The 16,598-nt window shown below is 36.0% G+C and overlaps 1 protein-coding gene across 2 annotated transcripts; it reads right to left on the bottom strand.

The window, feature by feature from the left end:
• Positions 1-325: 325 nt before the first annotated feature.
• msna (moesin a) lies at positions 326-13,165 on the bottom strand. Of its 2 annotated transcripts, XM_017041575.2 has the most exons (13): positions 12,841-13,165; positions 6,880-6,963; positions 6,394-6,489; positions 6,037-6,311; positions 5,843-5,926; positions 5,536-5,682; positions 5,320-5,416; positions 5,072-5,235; positions 4,461-4,591; positions 4,215-4,375; positions 4,001-4,093; positions 3,453-3,683; positions 326-1,812 (listed from the first exon to the last, which is right to left on the bottom strand). In XM_017041575.2, exons 1-13 carry the CDS (start codon positions 12,850-12,852, stop codon positions 1,648-1,650), a joined length of 1,740 nt encoding a protein of 579 aa, XP_016897064.1. In that variant the 5' UTR covers positions 12,853-13,165; the 3' UTR covers positions 326-1,647. The 2 variants fall into 2 exon arrangements, with proteins under 2 accessions (XP_016897064.1, XP_016897066.1); XM_017041577.2 differs by lacking the exons at positions 6,037-6,311; positions 6,394-6,489; positions 12,841-13,165 and having other exon boundaries at positions 6,880-6,938.
• Positions 13,166-16,598: the final 3,433 nt, after the last annotated feature.

Raw genomic sequence — 16,598 nt, forward strand, 5'->3', positions numbered from 1 at the left:
CTGAAAATGCAAAAAAGTGCCCTCCACCGTTAGATGGTTTACACTGGGTAAAAGCAGTTGAGTCTAAAATATGTTTAAAAATAAACAAGTGTATCACTACCAACATATATATTTATGTTAAAATCAACAGAAATGTTCATCACTTGGATACAATTTGAGTTTTCAGACAGAATCAAGAATCAGATATTAAGTGAAGTGAGGTTAATGTCAAACAATAAAATGTCCCCAAGATTTAAAAAAATGTTGTTAAAATGCTAATATTAATAAATTGCATTGAGATTTTTTTTTTAAAGTGACTGGACGTGGATAAAACTAGGAGTTCAGCTTAATGTCAACCTTTACAGATTTTTATTTTCTTCACTAACAACGACAATTACAGAGGATTCTCTGTGTTCAGCTCATTCATCATAAAAGGAAATTGTCTATTTGGTTGAGTAAACAACAGTTTAATAAGTTGATAAAAAATAAAAGCCAAACAGTGAAACAAGGTTAATTAAATCTGATGTAAATGAATCCAGAGTCAAAAATATAATGTAATTGTCTGGAAAAATGGTTTGTTGCCAGACAATGTCATTATATTTTATTTGGTCAGACAGTTTCACAGACAAACTATTCAAACACGAATGGTACAAAGATTCCTCTTAAAAAAAAATACTGTTTCAAATTTTTTACAGACTTCATGTTAACATCTACCTGTGTACGGATTCACAAATTATTATTCATGTTCTTTTAACTCATTGGTTTAAGCATTAAAGGGTATACTTAATACCAACAGAATAGAGCTGAGAATACTAACTGATGTGAAAGTCTTCAAAAACGTGAAGGAAATTATGAATATGTTCTAAATACTTCAATGCCTGTAACAGCTTGCAGCTTCCAAATACTTTGCAAAATATAATACTGATCTATAAAAGCTCCAATAAGCCACACCAGAGCTGCAAAATGTATGTTTTGCCTCTGTAGCAAAAAGTGCAAATGGTTCTTGTATTTAACTTTTGATTGGCACAGTCACAGGTACAATGACCATAACATGGGAGTAACAGTCAGAACTTGAAAAAATGTTCACTAGAAAAGGCATTTAGGCCAATCAGTGGATTTTAGTTGACAGTCCAACGGCTAATCGTGGAGAATGTGTTGTGTGTGTGCTGTGTGGCTAATTTCTGAGCATTTTTAACACATCATCTTATCATGTGTCATTTATATTAAACGCATTATCTTATGTGCTTTATTTGTACTGCACACCCATCCAGTGTGGACCCTTTAAAAAACACAGTGTAAAGTGGGACTGCTACACTGCAGCGTATGCTCTACAACAGACTGATATCTTTATCAATAGTCAAACCTAAATCTTAATCTTGATGTTAGAAATTTGTGACAAAATAAAAACTAAAAATTCTAAATTGGATCGAGTCAAGAGCCCATCCTTGACAGTATGACAAATGTGCTAATATGTAAATGATCTCCCTTTTCAACCAATGACTTGTCTAAATAAAATAAAAAATCATGTTTTCAGGCCAATGCTGATTCATTACGCAGCACAGTCATGTCATTGAATTAATTATTTGCGTGTTGAAAAAAGAGCGTAATGAAGGCAGTTCAGGCAGGAAGACCCAGATTTGTGGGCAATAGTATTAGCCATTGCAAAGATCACATGCACTCAAACTCATCAATGCGCTGTTTGGTGTTTCCTGATCTAATCTGTCTGAGGGTCTTGTACTTGTCTCGTCCTGCGCGTACATTCTCCGCGTGAATCATGTCGTTCACCGTCTTCTTGCTCTCGTCTCGAGCATTGGCCAGCTCTGAGCTTAAAACCTAAAATCAAAGTCACAGTGGGAAACACTGATATATCCATGTACATATATAAAATAATATACTGTAATACTTTAGAAATTAAATATATGCAAGACATAGATATTCATCAGAAGCTACGAGTAGTAAAATGTGTCACCTCAACTGAGGAACCTTATACAATTTTAGAATTTAAATGGCTTATTATTGGATGACACAAACATAGACCCTTTACCCAACATTGTAAAACTTAACACACCAATACTGAGAAACTTACAAGTAGATGTTTCTGGAGGCGTTCATTCTTCTCTGCCTCAGTCATTCGCTCCTCCTCACTGCGGTCCTTGTACGTGGCGGCATCGGTGAACTCAGCGCTGGCCTCAGCACTGCTCTCATCATTCTCATCATGCTCGTTTTCTGCATTCAGGGGCTCCTGCACATGAGACGCCAACACTTTGTTTCTAAGTTCTTCTTTGGTCTTCTCCAAGTCCTCCTGCACCACAGCTGCCTGCATCAACAAAAAGAAGAATATACAGTTACAACATATACATATACAACAAAAAGAAGACATACAGTTGTTTGGGTTAAAGGCAGAGGACCTATTTTATTGTGTGCAGTGGTGTGCTGTATCACAATGACAATAATTCACTTTTATTTCAAATCTATTTTTAGGTCACATCATCTAAGAGAATCCCATTGCGTTGTCTTTTCCTACTGGTAGCTACTGTAGCACCAAATTGTTTTGTTAACACCTTCACATTTTTGCTTTTCCACTTCAATTCAAATGTGTGTTGAATATGAAGTAGTACTATGATCAGACCGGACCTTGGTTTGCCACTCTGTTGCTTCTTCTTCCTTTTTCTTTTTGGCATCCTCCAGGAGGGATATCTTTGACGTCAGCTCAGCCAACTCTGTGGCCTAAAGGAAGCAACAAAACAGCAACAGAACAAAACCTTTGTTTACTTGACACGTAGAGCATCAGATCATCTATATACATCTATTTAGTAGTAGTTCTAAAAATAAAATGGTCAATATTAACCAGGTGTTCTTGATTCTTCATCTGGTTCTCTGACTGCTGCAGCAGCGCCATCTTCGCATCCTCGGCACCTTTCAGGTCGGCCTCGAGGCGTTCGGCCTCTTCCTGTGCTCGCTTTCTCTCCAGCTCCAACTCCAGAGCCCGTTGTGTTTGTTCCTCCAACTCTGCAGAGACATTCATTTGACCAATATCACAAACACAGCCCAGTGGAGTTACAGTTCTATACGTAAGAGCCTTCTCTTGACTCACCTTGCTGGGCTTTTCTCGTCTGCTCCTCAATCTGCTTTAATCTCTCCATTAACTCTTCCTTTTCCTTCTCAATCTTTTCTTTTTCTTTTTCAGCCGTTTCTCTTTTCCTTTTTTCATTTTCCAGCAGAGCTCTGACAAAGTGAAAACAACACAAGAGTCTGTCATTAGGAGAATGTTATACAAATGTATATATATACAGTATATATATATATATATAAGACATAGATATTCATCAGAAGCTACGAGTAGTAAAATGTGTCACCTCAACTGAGGAACCTTATACAATTTTAGAATTTAAATGGCTTATTATTGGATGACACAAACATAGACCCTTTACCCAACATTGTAAAACTTAACACACCAATACTGAGAAACTTACAAGTAGATGTTTCTGGAGGCGTTCATTCTTCTCTGCCTCAGTCATTCGCTCCTCCTCACTGCGGTCCTTGTACGTGGCGGCATCGGTGAACTCAGCGCTGGCCTCAGCACTGCTCTCATCATTCTCATCATGCTCGTTTTCTGCATTCAGGGGCTCCTGCACATGAGACGCCAACACTTTGTTTCTAAGTTCTTCTTTGGTCTTCTCCAAGTCCTCCTGCACCACAGCTGCCTGCATCAACAAAAAGAAGAATATACAGTTACAACATATACATATACAACAAAAAGAAGACATACAGTTGTTTGGGTTAAAGGCAGAGGACCTATTTTATTGTGTGCAGTGGTGTGCTGTATCACAATGACAATAATTCACTTTTATTTCCAATCTATTTTTAGGTCACATCATCTAAGAGAATCCCATTGCGTTGTCTTTTCCTACTGGTAGCTACTGTAGCACCAAATTGTTTTGTTAACACCTTCACATTTTTGCTTTTCCACTTCAATTCAAATGTGTGTTGAATATGAAGTAGTACTATGATCAGACCGGACCTTGGTTTGCCACTCTGTTGCTTCTTCTTCCTTTTTCTTTTTGGCATCCTCCAGGAGGGATATCTTTGACGTCAGCTCAGCCAACTCTGTGGCCTAAAGGAAGCAACAAAACAGCAACAGAACAAAACCTTTGTTTACTTGACACGTAGAGCATCAGATCATCTATATACATCTATTTAGTAGTAGTTCTAAAAATAAAATGGTCAATATTAACCAGGTGTTCTTGATTCTTCATCTGGTTCTCTGACTGCTGCAGCAGCGCCATCTTCGCATCCTCGGCACCTTTCAGGTCGGCCTCGAGGCGTTCGGCCTCTTCCTGTGCTCGCTTTCTCTCCAGCTCCAACTCCAGAGCCCGTTGTGTTTGTTCCTCCAACTCTGCAGAGACATTCATTTGACCAATATCACAAACACAGCCCAGTGGAGTTACAGTTCTATACGTAAGAGCCTTCTCTTGACTCACCTTGCTGGGCTTTTCTCGTCTGCTCCTCAATCTGCTTTAATCTCTCCATTAACTCTTCCTTTTCCTTCTCAATCTTTTCTTTTTCTTTTTCAGCCGTTTCTCTTTTCCTTTTTTCATTTTCCAGCAGAGCTCTGACAAAGTGAAAACAACACAAGAGTCTGTCATTAGGAGAATGTTATACAAATGTATATATATACAGTATATATATATATATATTTATATATATATATAGTGTATACTGTATATAAATAATTATATATATACACAAATATGTATATATATACACACACATACATACATATATATCTATATTATTATTATTATCAGATTTGAACATACTAAAAGGCAGAATCAAAGTTTCATTTAATCATTTTTGCACAATTGCTATTTTTTTCCAGATTATTAGATTAAAATTGTGTTAAATTATTAAAAAGGATTAGTAAGAAAAACACTTAGTAAGAAAAAGAAACAAACAACATTGTGACTGACAATAATGTCAAATTCTGTATAATTATTGTAATATGTTACCATCTAATTATTGTGATTTACTACTTTGTATCTGTCAGTTTGACCTGAAAAGTCTCATCATATTTCTAGATGTTTGCACTTACCTCTCCATCTTCCTGTGGTTCTTCTCCTCCCGAGCCTGGGCTTTCATCTGCTGCACTTCGATGGTGTCAGGTTTGCGGCGACGCATATACAGCTCATGATTTCCCATACAGAGGGCAAGAATGCGCTTGTTGATACGCAGTCTTGGGGCATAAAACACAAAGTCCTAAAAAGGCAAAAAAAGTTGTCTTTTGACTCAGAAACTGAGAGACAGACTTGGAATTAAAAGTAAACCCAATACTTCACATACTGGAGCTTTCTTGTCAATTGGTTTAATCACAAATTTCTTGTCATTAAATGAAATGTTCCTTATTTCACTCCAGGGAAATCCAATTTTGGGAGTCATTCTGTAGAGGTAGTGGTAGAAAATATTACTTGGGTCAGTTGGGGTCAGTTAAAATAAACAGAATTTTTGAAATGAAAATATTTCCATTTTTCATCCTCAGTAATATCTGTTGGTTCTCACTTGTCAGTTTGTTCATAAATGTTGAGACCCAGTGCATCCACTCCCAACCACAGCTCTGTGCCTTTCTTATTCTTGATGTTAAAGTAGTTGACTCCATACATTTCAAGGTCTTGAGCAATCTTCAGATATTCCATCATAGACTCCTCTCTGTGAAGTCATAAGAACAAGACACATTCGATTACAGAGCATTATGCAAAACAATAAATCAATAAATTGAATTTTTCCACTATTGTTGGCCTCACATAAGCTAAAGAAAGTTTTTCCAAACTTGGAAAAAACAAACGATATCAATTCTAAAGTTTCTGACCTCATCATGCTCTTATGCTCCTCGTGCCAGACTTGAATCCTCTCCTCCCACTGGTCCTTGTTAAGTTTGTGCTGGTCCAGAACTCTGGAAATATTACAAAGATCATCATCAGATGTCATTCAGAAATACATGTTGTGTTCAAAGGAAAGTAGGTCACACATAAGTAATTACAATGATGATGAAAACCCGATTACCTCTGAGGGAGCAGCTGCTCACTGGACAGATACCCTGGGACGTGGACATCCTTATTGTAGTCAGCATATTTAGCCTGGACAGCGTAGGAAGCCAAAAGGACTGCAGTCTCTGGGGGGCAATAAATGTCATCATTTAAGATTCCCTCCTTAACCTGCAGGAAGAACAACCGCTGTGTGGCGTCCTGGATTAACTCCTCAGACACATCCTCAGGGAAGAACTTTGCACGAAACTTGAACAGCAAAGGGCTTTCCTTTCTTACATCCTGGGCGGTCACCTGAAACAAAGAGTGATGATTGAGTGACAAATTGTTGGCAAAATATGTGAAAAGTGAGAAGCACAAACTCTGCAAATCTTACTTTTTTGTTGAGTTTTAGCCATGTGGAAAAGCCCTTTGTATCCTGGTATTGAAGTCCAAAATACCAAACCTCCCGCAAACCAATGGTCTTTACCACCTTAAACATAGAAAAAGAATGAAATGACTTGAAATTCTTATTCAAAGCCTGAGGATATGACCGACATAATAGCAATCTAATTTTGAAAAATCTAAATCCATGGTGGGACAGGTAATATTTTTGTACAAAATGTCACTAAAAGTACTAAAGTGCAGACCTGACTGGGACTTCTTCCTCACTGCTTAGCCTAATAAGAAATATTTTTGTTAAGGATCTAACTTCTTGATGATGTACTGATTAGTCCAGCAAATTATATTTCTTACACTCAAATCTAGGCACAGGAACTGTTATATTAGTTCAATCTTGATAGTGTGGTACAAAGCAGACCCACACCCTGTTTGACCAATTTTTATTACAATTGTGACTAAACGTGACAAACGTTTCTCTTACCTGGTCAAATAGCTGCTTCCCTGTTGTATTGGGCTGAATGGCAAACTCCAGTTCAGCATCCATTGTGGTGACTCTTACACTGATCTAAAGAAGATAAAAAAAGAAGAGTTTCAGAGTGAGACTGGAAACAAAAGATTCTATACAGATTAACATTTTCATTATAGCACTCAAAAATATGTACTGGGAACTGTCTTCAGATGAGTGCAGTACTCTCAGTTGGGTCAACCTGTTGATCTATCTGGCCCAATGCTCACAATCTGACTTTTGCTTGTGTTTTCTTCACTCCACCCACAAACATCAACAAACAACAAAATGTTGTTTCTTTATTGACACATCTTACACCTTTGCACTGACATGTATTTGCAACCAGATGTTATGACTTGTTTTACAGGAAGAGCCCTAGTAAATACAAACTTTACCATTATAATCAAAGGTTATTACATTTTGCGGTCCTTATATATAATATAAATGCACAACTGCCATATTTTATCTTTATCACTGCATTTAACAATTATCATCATCTGTCTTTTTCTCAGAAATGAACTTATGGACAGGAAGTAACCACATCCTCTGGAGCCTGTGAGGTAATGCTGCTAAACTTGGAGCTCTCTTGAGATTTGTCTACATCCTGTTGTGGCTCTACCGCCCAGACAACTTTATGCAAAGATATCTTTTATCAGCAGAATTTAACAAGACGCTTAACATTCCCCTTGATAAAAAGAACATCTACCTCTACACCAAGCATGTAGGTAGCAACTCTACCTTCTCTACCCTATTTAGAACTTCAGAGGAAATCAGGTTGAATGTTGGGGAACTGCAAGAGGCCTAAGCATGCCTTCAATAACAATGGTGTGCATTATCTCCTAGTTGCAGGGCTAGTAGTTGCGTTCTTTCCCATTGGTGTCAGGACCCTACCTACTGTTTAGGATACTTGCTACTGTGTCACTTCCTGTCATTACAAACATTGTAATCTGAAGCAAAACCTAATCTGGGTATAGAATAGACATGGGCCATATACGGCCAGCCAAACACTGGTAAAATATATGGTGAAGAATGATTTTTTTCCCCCTTCTGTTTCAGGCATTGCAATAAATTGATTGTAATTTAAATTAACGTCACCAGATGGCAGCAGGCACCAAATTTGGCAAATTGTTTTTAGTGTTTAGGTTTAATTTTGTACATTTATTGACATTATTTCACGCAAACTTACAGCAGCATTTAGTTAGCATTTCCTGTTTCACACGGAGGGCTCCATTTATAACCAACCTGCTTAGCAGTTTGTCACATTTGTTACTCATTCAAAAAAAGGGAACTTTTTTTGTACAAATATACTTTCATTTGGGTGTGACACCAACACCCAATTGCATCACATTTTACATGACAAGCTCATATAGCATATTTTCCCAACCATATAAAGATATGTAATGTAGAATTTATCTCACGTGTGGTTTAGCCACATGTTGCTTTAAAATGATTACAATTTTGTGTGATTGACTGTTCAAAAATATTTTTTTTTTGCTTAAGCAAAATGTAGAGTAAAGTATGACTATTCAACTCTTCAACTATTAGTTTTCATAAATCACAAAAACAAAGACTAGAAACAAACCTAAAGCATGTTTTAATTTAAAAAATGTTTAAGAAAGAAAAAAATAGAAAAAATATTACGTAAAAAAAGCATTTGGGTTCCCAGCACCTTAAGTGGTAATAAGAAAGTTGCAAAATATCTTTTGACGATAACATAATCTTAAGAACATGACTGCTGATTTGTTTGCTCTTGGACAGTCTCATTTAAAGGAATACCACAGCGGGACATCTACTAACAAGTGCTTACTCAACAAACAAATCTTTTTCTACAATATGAACTCTGTTGTCTTTTCCTGCATGATACAAGGCATACTGGCACTTTGGAAAAAACGTATAGTCATTATTTTTCACGATGCTTGTTTCATATTAATATTAATTATTAATATTGAAGTTATAGTTGTAAATAATGAATTGAAAATATTTCAATCCCTGGCTAGTGTAAATCCATAATCCGTTGATTAAAATCAGAAAATGATAATGACTCGTTATAATATAACAAAACCTACATAAAAAAATAACTTACTTTTCAAAGTTTGTTTGCCAAAGATAATGTAGAGGAAAAATCCAGTGTTAAGTTGAAAACAGCAAAGGACTCGTATGCAGTTTTGTCTACTGTTCCTACCACAGCCCAAAAATAATCTGCTCAATAATGTTCTCGATTTAATCCTCTGCTAGCATTCCTCTGCCTCCTTCCCTGTGTTTAACCAGTGGTACACTTTTAAAAACTCCACAAGAATAAAAACATTGCTTTAATGTATACTTAATGAAAATTTTGTTTAGGTTTTATCTCTTTGTAATTGTAAATAATATGTTTAGCCCTTCTAAAAAGTACTTCATTTACAGAGATCCAAACATATGAACATGATCCCTATAATTTAAACTGGTATAAGACAGTTTAAGGCTCATTCTTCGTTTATCCCATATCTTCTAGTGGGACAAAAGAACATAATCTATAAAGCTGTTGAACCATTGCTGCCTTCACTATAACTAAAAATGTGTTTTTCCTGTGGACTTTACGAGAGACATTTCACTATTTTATTATTTTCAAGGCAGAAACATGTCGGCTTTGACAGTCTTGTTAACTAAAACTTTTAATGTGTGTTTTACATCACATCATTTAAATCATGATGTAAAGGTATATATATATGTATAGTGCATTTCTGCTGTTTCTCACTGTGAAGTGTTCTTCTTACAGTTTGTAAATAAATAAGCAAAGTGGTTATCTTTATTAATTGAATAGTACAAAATAAAAGAGAACATTGTCTTGGTTTTTAGTGTTTCAAAAACACAAAATGAAAAAGTGTCCTTGTTCTTAAAAACAAACAGCAAATTATTTTATTACATTCTAACATGTACAGCTCCAAAATTATTCTTCAGATTCTATCAAACACGTGGAGAGCAGCTCATTATCTTGGTGTTCAGCTATTACACAATCTTAAGAGCTGAAGACCACGCTGAGGGGAGCATGGAAAAGAACTGCCCGGCTCTGATATGAAAGTCCATATAAGGCTACAGGCAAGAAAATTACCAGAGAGAGGAACTGATGTAAGAGCAGAAACCTTGAGTCACAACATGACTTCCTTGAGAGAAATTGAAAGCACTGCCAAGGAGTCCGGCAAAGACAGAGCCCCTCAGTAATTACAGCTTCTGTCAAGCACTGAATGTTTGACCTGCTGAATTATCACTGTTAAAATAAAAAGGATCTAAAACTATCCATAAAATACCACTTTACCACAATGAAATGTTTCACTTCATGAGCTAGCTTGTTACAACGTTAACACAGAAGGGCAACAGAAGTGCTACATTGTTCACACTAAATGCTGCTCTCTAGTGCAGTAATGGATTGCTTTTGTCTGTCTTGTACAGTGGCAGGTCTATAACAGCATGGTGTAGCTATAGTGTAAGGTGATTAAGACTGATGTCTGACCAGCTTTGAAGGTCGATGAGGTTCCCAATCGTTACTGTAAAAGGAGTTGCAAAATTATGTAATGTGTCAGTGCCAAATGTTCTTAAACAGTAATGTTGTCTGTGTCAGAAACATACAAAATATGTTCATTGGTCTAATGATAAAATGTTCTTGCGTACGGGATACATTTTGAAAATTATTTTTCATTTTTATAGTAGCCAAACAGACTAGTTTGACAGTTATTAGTTGCATAAGGACAGTACTAAATAAAACATGGGAATTTACAGATGTAAGCTGCAGTACTTCCGCGTATTTATATATCCGCTGGTTTCTGGTAAGAATTTCTTGTTGTGAATTCACTGGGAACTTGGTGAGACTATTTTATTCATTTTGAAATTGTTAAGGGCAGCATATCGCAACTCTGATTCATTTAATATTGGAAGACTAATGATGTGACTATTCCAGTCTTAAACTTACAGATCCAGGGGTCTACATTTTAGGTTTGTCTTTGTGGCTGAAAACAAAAGGTAAAAGGATATTAAAGGTTGGCAGTGAAATAATAATCATGCTGCTGTTGGAAAAAGACATATAGTGGGAAGACACTTAAGCCATTTTCAGTACTTTAACGGCATCTTACTGTTGCTGTTACTGGTGCTTCTTAAATAACCAGTTTTGGTGCTGAGTTTTCTCTATATTGAATACGAATAATAGTACTAACCACCTCTGTTATGCATATTATAAACTATTGATTTCTTAGAATAAAACGTCTAGAGGAATCCTCTACGTGTATATCAGGATGTTGATATGTTAAGAGGATTTCCTTTGGGTACAGAATATAGGTACAAAACATGTCAGGATGTATTCAAGCCTTGCTGACTAGAAGAAAAATGTAAAGGAAGTGCCATATGAGAACAAACAATACTACCAGCAGAACCCAGGTACAACCCTTAGTACATGTATTTTTTATAGTAAATTAGAAGTGTACAAGTTCACTTCCTGCAATCTTTGTACTGAGTCACAGCTTCACTTTTCCGGTGTGCTTTTCCGGTGAGACCAGAAAAAAACCTCCAAAACCAATTTGAAATTGTTCACCCCAAGACAGGACTCAAATGCTGATAGGTCATACCTTTCATCTTAACAAAATATACACCTTTCTGTATCCTTGATTTAGGTCTTGTATACTGTATAATGACTCCTTGCACCAAATTTTAAACAGAAAATCACCTTATTTTTCTTAAATCAAGACACCTCAGAGGACAAATCTACGGTTTAATTAATCAATAACTCAAAAAATGATATGACTATGATAGACTAAAGTGTCTGTCTTTTTTTTTTTTTTTTTTTTTTGAAGGTAGCTATAGGCTAACCTGCAGCCAAGCCATGCCACTCTTTTACTTGTGGGATGGCTTTGAATTAATCCCTACTTAATATTTCACAGGTACTTTAACCTTCTACTTTTGTATATCTACAAGTCTTGTTCAATAATAAATCAATCTATTTTTAATTACAGTTCTAATCGCTATACTTGATGAAACATTCCCTTGAGCATCCATTAATTCTATGTCAAAAGGGGCTCTGTTGCTGTAATACCTCATGAAGCCACAGTCCACACCCTAATGTAAGTTCGTATATGGAAAGAATATCTAAACGACAGATATACCTTACTAATACCTTAAATCTGAAGGTAAGAGCATTAGTACGTTAATGCCCCTCATTCGTTTCTTTTACTTCATCTCCATGAATCAGTCAGTTACCAACCACACATCGGTTCGACTGCAAAAATTTAAGGTGCACGGCGTCACATTATTTTATATATTCGTTTATAAATGGAACACGATCATTTTACGTGTCCTCTCAACAACAAATATTTACCCCTTTGTCAAACCCGTCCTTTTTACATCTGTTTCTTACATGCTCTGTGGACGCTGCCATATTGGAACATTGTGTGTTTACTTTAGCCAAAAAAAAGAATAGCTCTTTGTTATGTCCGTATCTCCAATCTAGCCTACGTGGTAGAAGTTTGAGTAAATTAAGTCTACTGATCGCGAGAAGTCAAATTTTAATATAGGAAACGGTTATTTTGAGGTACAATTATATTTTATCTACATGCACACATATTTTTTTTTTATCTGTAAGCGAACAGCTTAACACACGTGAATCCACTGGGTTCAACAATGACCATTACAGCTTGTCTGAGTGGGAGACGTGATTGAGGGCGCTTATCCCGTTAGCGAGCACTGGCGGGAGCGGGCACGCGCACCGCAAAAATAACGGAAAGTACCAAGTTTGAGAGCGTGTGCGCGCCCATGGTAGTGATTTTACAGAAATGTCATATGCCTACATGAACCAATCCTGTATTTTTTGTACCTCCACTTCACCACTGAGTGCCATTATTAGACTAGCAAAATGCATTCCCACAGCTCAGAGCTAACAAGAGTGTTAAAATAGGGATACTAAAAGTATTTTCTTACCGTTTTCGGCATCTTGTATACTTTTACTTCCGGTTACGCTTCAATCGCTTTAGTCACAAGTTTTTTTAAAACGAAAAACGACTGCTTAACGTTAGGAACAAAAACTTTTTCCCATCAGAACAACGGCGCCAAAAAACTTCCTGTGTCGAGGAAGCGAACGTAGCTTTTATTGGAAAGCTTTCTTCAGAACGATTTCTTTGTTCCTTTGTTTCTTCGTTCAAAGCTTCTTTTTCTTTGTTTCGCATTAAAGTGAAATAGACTAGAGCTTTATTTCCTGTTAACGGTACCAGAATGTAAAACCACACCCAGACGGATGACAGGACAGAGAGGAGAAAGGACGAGAGAAAGCCAGAGACTCCGCCTACACTGACGCATCATCATGGCGGCTTCCGTTCCTCACGCACGTACGTCATCCATTTGGTACACTGCACAGACCCAAGCCTATCAAGGCCGTTGTTAAATCAGATTTGTATGATCGTGTATATACCCGTATACAAATCTGATAGCTAAAGCGATCGGTTCATGGTTTAAAAGACGATATACTCTTTGACGGTTGAATTCTGGCCATTGGATTTGTACGCCTATAGTTTAATACACAGTATACAAATCTGAATCCCACCTATCAGATTTGTATACTTATTAGTATAAATGTTATAGTCTAACATTTTCTTCACCATTTGACCATGTCATGCAAAATTTGTATTTTTTTTTCAAATTTTTACCTTGTGTGAATGTTTCTCATCAAATGAGAGAATTTTGAGAAATTTTATAGAAAATTAAATTCTTTGAATTTTTGGCAAAATCCTGGTGTCGTTTTTGGACAGATGGTGAAACTGAAATTAGAAAATACAAATTGCAAACATAAAACATACAAGTTTCACTTTTTTTTATTAATTGAGGGAAACACATTTTGTCATTAAGACTTACATTTTGTTTGAGCCCACAGACCCAAATAGTCTATGTTTACATATATTTTCACCCTATAAAAGCATTTTCTTCCAGTAAGTTTGGAATACAATACTGCAGATTTTCACAACACAACTTATGCAAAACAATTTCAGTAGAACCTTTATCAATCATGTAGACACATTGGTCTACTAAGACCGCCTCAGAAAGTTAACAACTCTGTTTCTCAGGATAAGATATTGTACATTGTATGACTTTGTAACATCCTAATCACACATGATGGTTGAATAAGTAGTTACCTCACTATTCTTGAGCAGGCATGAAGAACAACATATAATAGGTTTCAGTAATCACTGACACTAAAGATATTCAGTGTGTCCACTGTGCACTGATGTAAAAACATGTATTCCAATGTGTCTTTGTAAAGAAGAATTCAATTTCAGGTGCAATTTTAGGAGAGCCAAAAATATACGTTCCATTTCTGCCCATAAAAATGAAAAAAATAAAAAATTAAGTCTTACACAGTAGACCTATAAAATGTGTAGTTTAACCTGAGAATTACGTTTAATGTATGCACATTATGGAGGCCCAGTATTAAAATCTGTTTGTGACGCTAATGAGAGTTTTTTTTTTTTTACACAAACAATTTTATATTTCAAAATTCATCAAAATGTGCCCGTCAGAAAGACACTTTGCTCATACTTAATTAAAAGTGCTTGTGTGCACTTAATATTAATGAGAACATCAAAATTCCCTTTGGTCACAATTTAAGTCATTTTCACACCTGCAGGACCAGTCTAATTAATTCCTGATTGCACTAGGTAATAAAACCATGTCTGCCAGCTGGTATAAGAGTAAAACATTTATAGCCACCCACCAAAATTGGAGCTAAAGGTCTAATACAATCTTCTTCTATTTAAGTTATTTAGTTCCCATCTTATTTTGTACTAACACAAAAAATCTAAACAGGCAGCAGGGACCAGCAGCCCATTTTTCTTGGAGGAACTTCAGTGTGGAGAAGAGGTTTAAAAAATTCAGTTTCCTAAGTGGCTAAATCATGTTAGCTGTTGTCTTTGTTGTCAATGCGAATCTTTGACTGGCCTTCATTTTTGATGTGAAACGTAACTACACCTGCAAGGATCTGAAAGGTCTTTGCACATAATATTATCACACCGAACCTTTTACTATTACAGTACATTGGTGAGAGCTTTTAAAAATAGAAATAATGTAACTACAAGGGGGAAACCATTTAATTGTAAAATAATTCACATTTCAACACAGCTGCAATGTCACTATGTCACTAACTGATCAATTTAACAAGCACAAAAATAACACTTCACAAAGGACTTGTGTCTAAAAAGCACCATAGTTTAGCACAAGCCTGACACCTAATGACTAGTGTATGTATTATCACATCTTCTTCCTGTTGATCATGTGGTGAAATGATCTAACCTCTGAAAATTAACCGGTGACATTTTTGAAAAATTCTAACTGGGGTTTTCTTGCCAGCGAAATAATGTTTGATCATGTAACATCTGGGATACACATTTGTGGGAAATTATACAAAACCTTTTGACTAATGTTTATGTGTTATTTTTCAGTTATCATTTTCTTAACCAACCCCCAATTTTTTACCACCATATGGATTATGGATAAATTATTATTTTAATGGGCAATACTGATTATTTTATAGCCAAATTTTAAATTCTAATATTCTAATAGATTCTGTAATCTTACAATAAGGCTGGCATGCCTGATTATAGCCATACAATATTAGGTTCCCTATCATGTCTGTTTAGAAGGTCATTTCAAATATATGTGGGTCACACAATTTGATTTGACCCTTGAATTTGATGGTAGTTTACTTGTCATTTACCCCCAAATAAAAAAAACATACAATGTACACACAACTAACTGCATGTTAAACATCTGTACTGAAAAAGAACCACCCCAAAAAGGGAAAGAAAACACCTCTGGCATATTTTCTTTAGCATTTACAACATATTCAGTATTTCCAAAATTGTCAACATTCCAGAATTGGGAGCATAAAGAAGATGCAGATCAATAACCTAGCTGGATTTTACACATCTCTGTCTAAATATACACTCACATGTGTGACTATGTACAAAGAGGACACAATGCTGACTACTGTACACAGGGTGACTGTGCACTTACAGGTAGCAGCTAACTGTCCCCATTAGTAATCAACTGTACATGGTAAGAATTAGCACATACTGTACAGTAGCAGTGGGCTACTCTCAGTGACACACAGTGTCACTTACATTATGGCATTGCTTTTTTGCCATTCATTTAAATAAACTTATTTCAGTTTTTAAAATTACATGATTTTTACAGTTATGGTATAGATACAATTTGTATCAACAAGCAAAAGTCAATTCTAGACATTTGTGGCTTAGTTGTTTGCGGCATTGATAACAGAGGAAAATATCTGTGAGACACCATTCTGACAATGAGGGTTACCTTCCAACAAATTAGTACCAGGAACTTTTGTCAATATAAGAAACTATATGCACTTACATAACAGAGACCAGTAACAAAAAAGAGCTGGGACCAGGACTGTTTTATAAAATATTATCGGCCCAATATTAGGATAATTATGTAATATCTGTAAGAATCGTTATTGTTTTTTTCCTCTGATAATGAAATCCTAATAACTTGGTATTGCCAAATGATGTGTGCCTTAAAAATAGTTTGGGGGAAAATGGCTGCATATGAAAGTAAAAGTCATTAGATGGCAGCATTGCAGCTCATTTTATTAATATATTTTAAATAACCAGGGGATTGTATGCAGAATGCTGGTGGCAGCAACTCAATATAGTGGTTTGTACTCG

Source organism: Cynoglossus semilaevis, chromosome 19 (genome assembly GCF_000523025.1).
Source record: "Cynoglossus semilaevis isolate Cse_v1.0 chromosome 19, Cse_v1.0, whole genome shotgun sequence".
In the NCBI taxonomy this organism is placed as follows: domain Eukaryota; kingdom Metazoa; phylum Chordata; class Actinopteri; order Pleuronectiformes; family Cynoglossidae; genus Cynoglossus; species Cynoglossus semilaevis.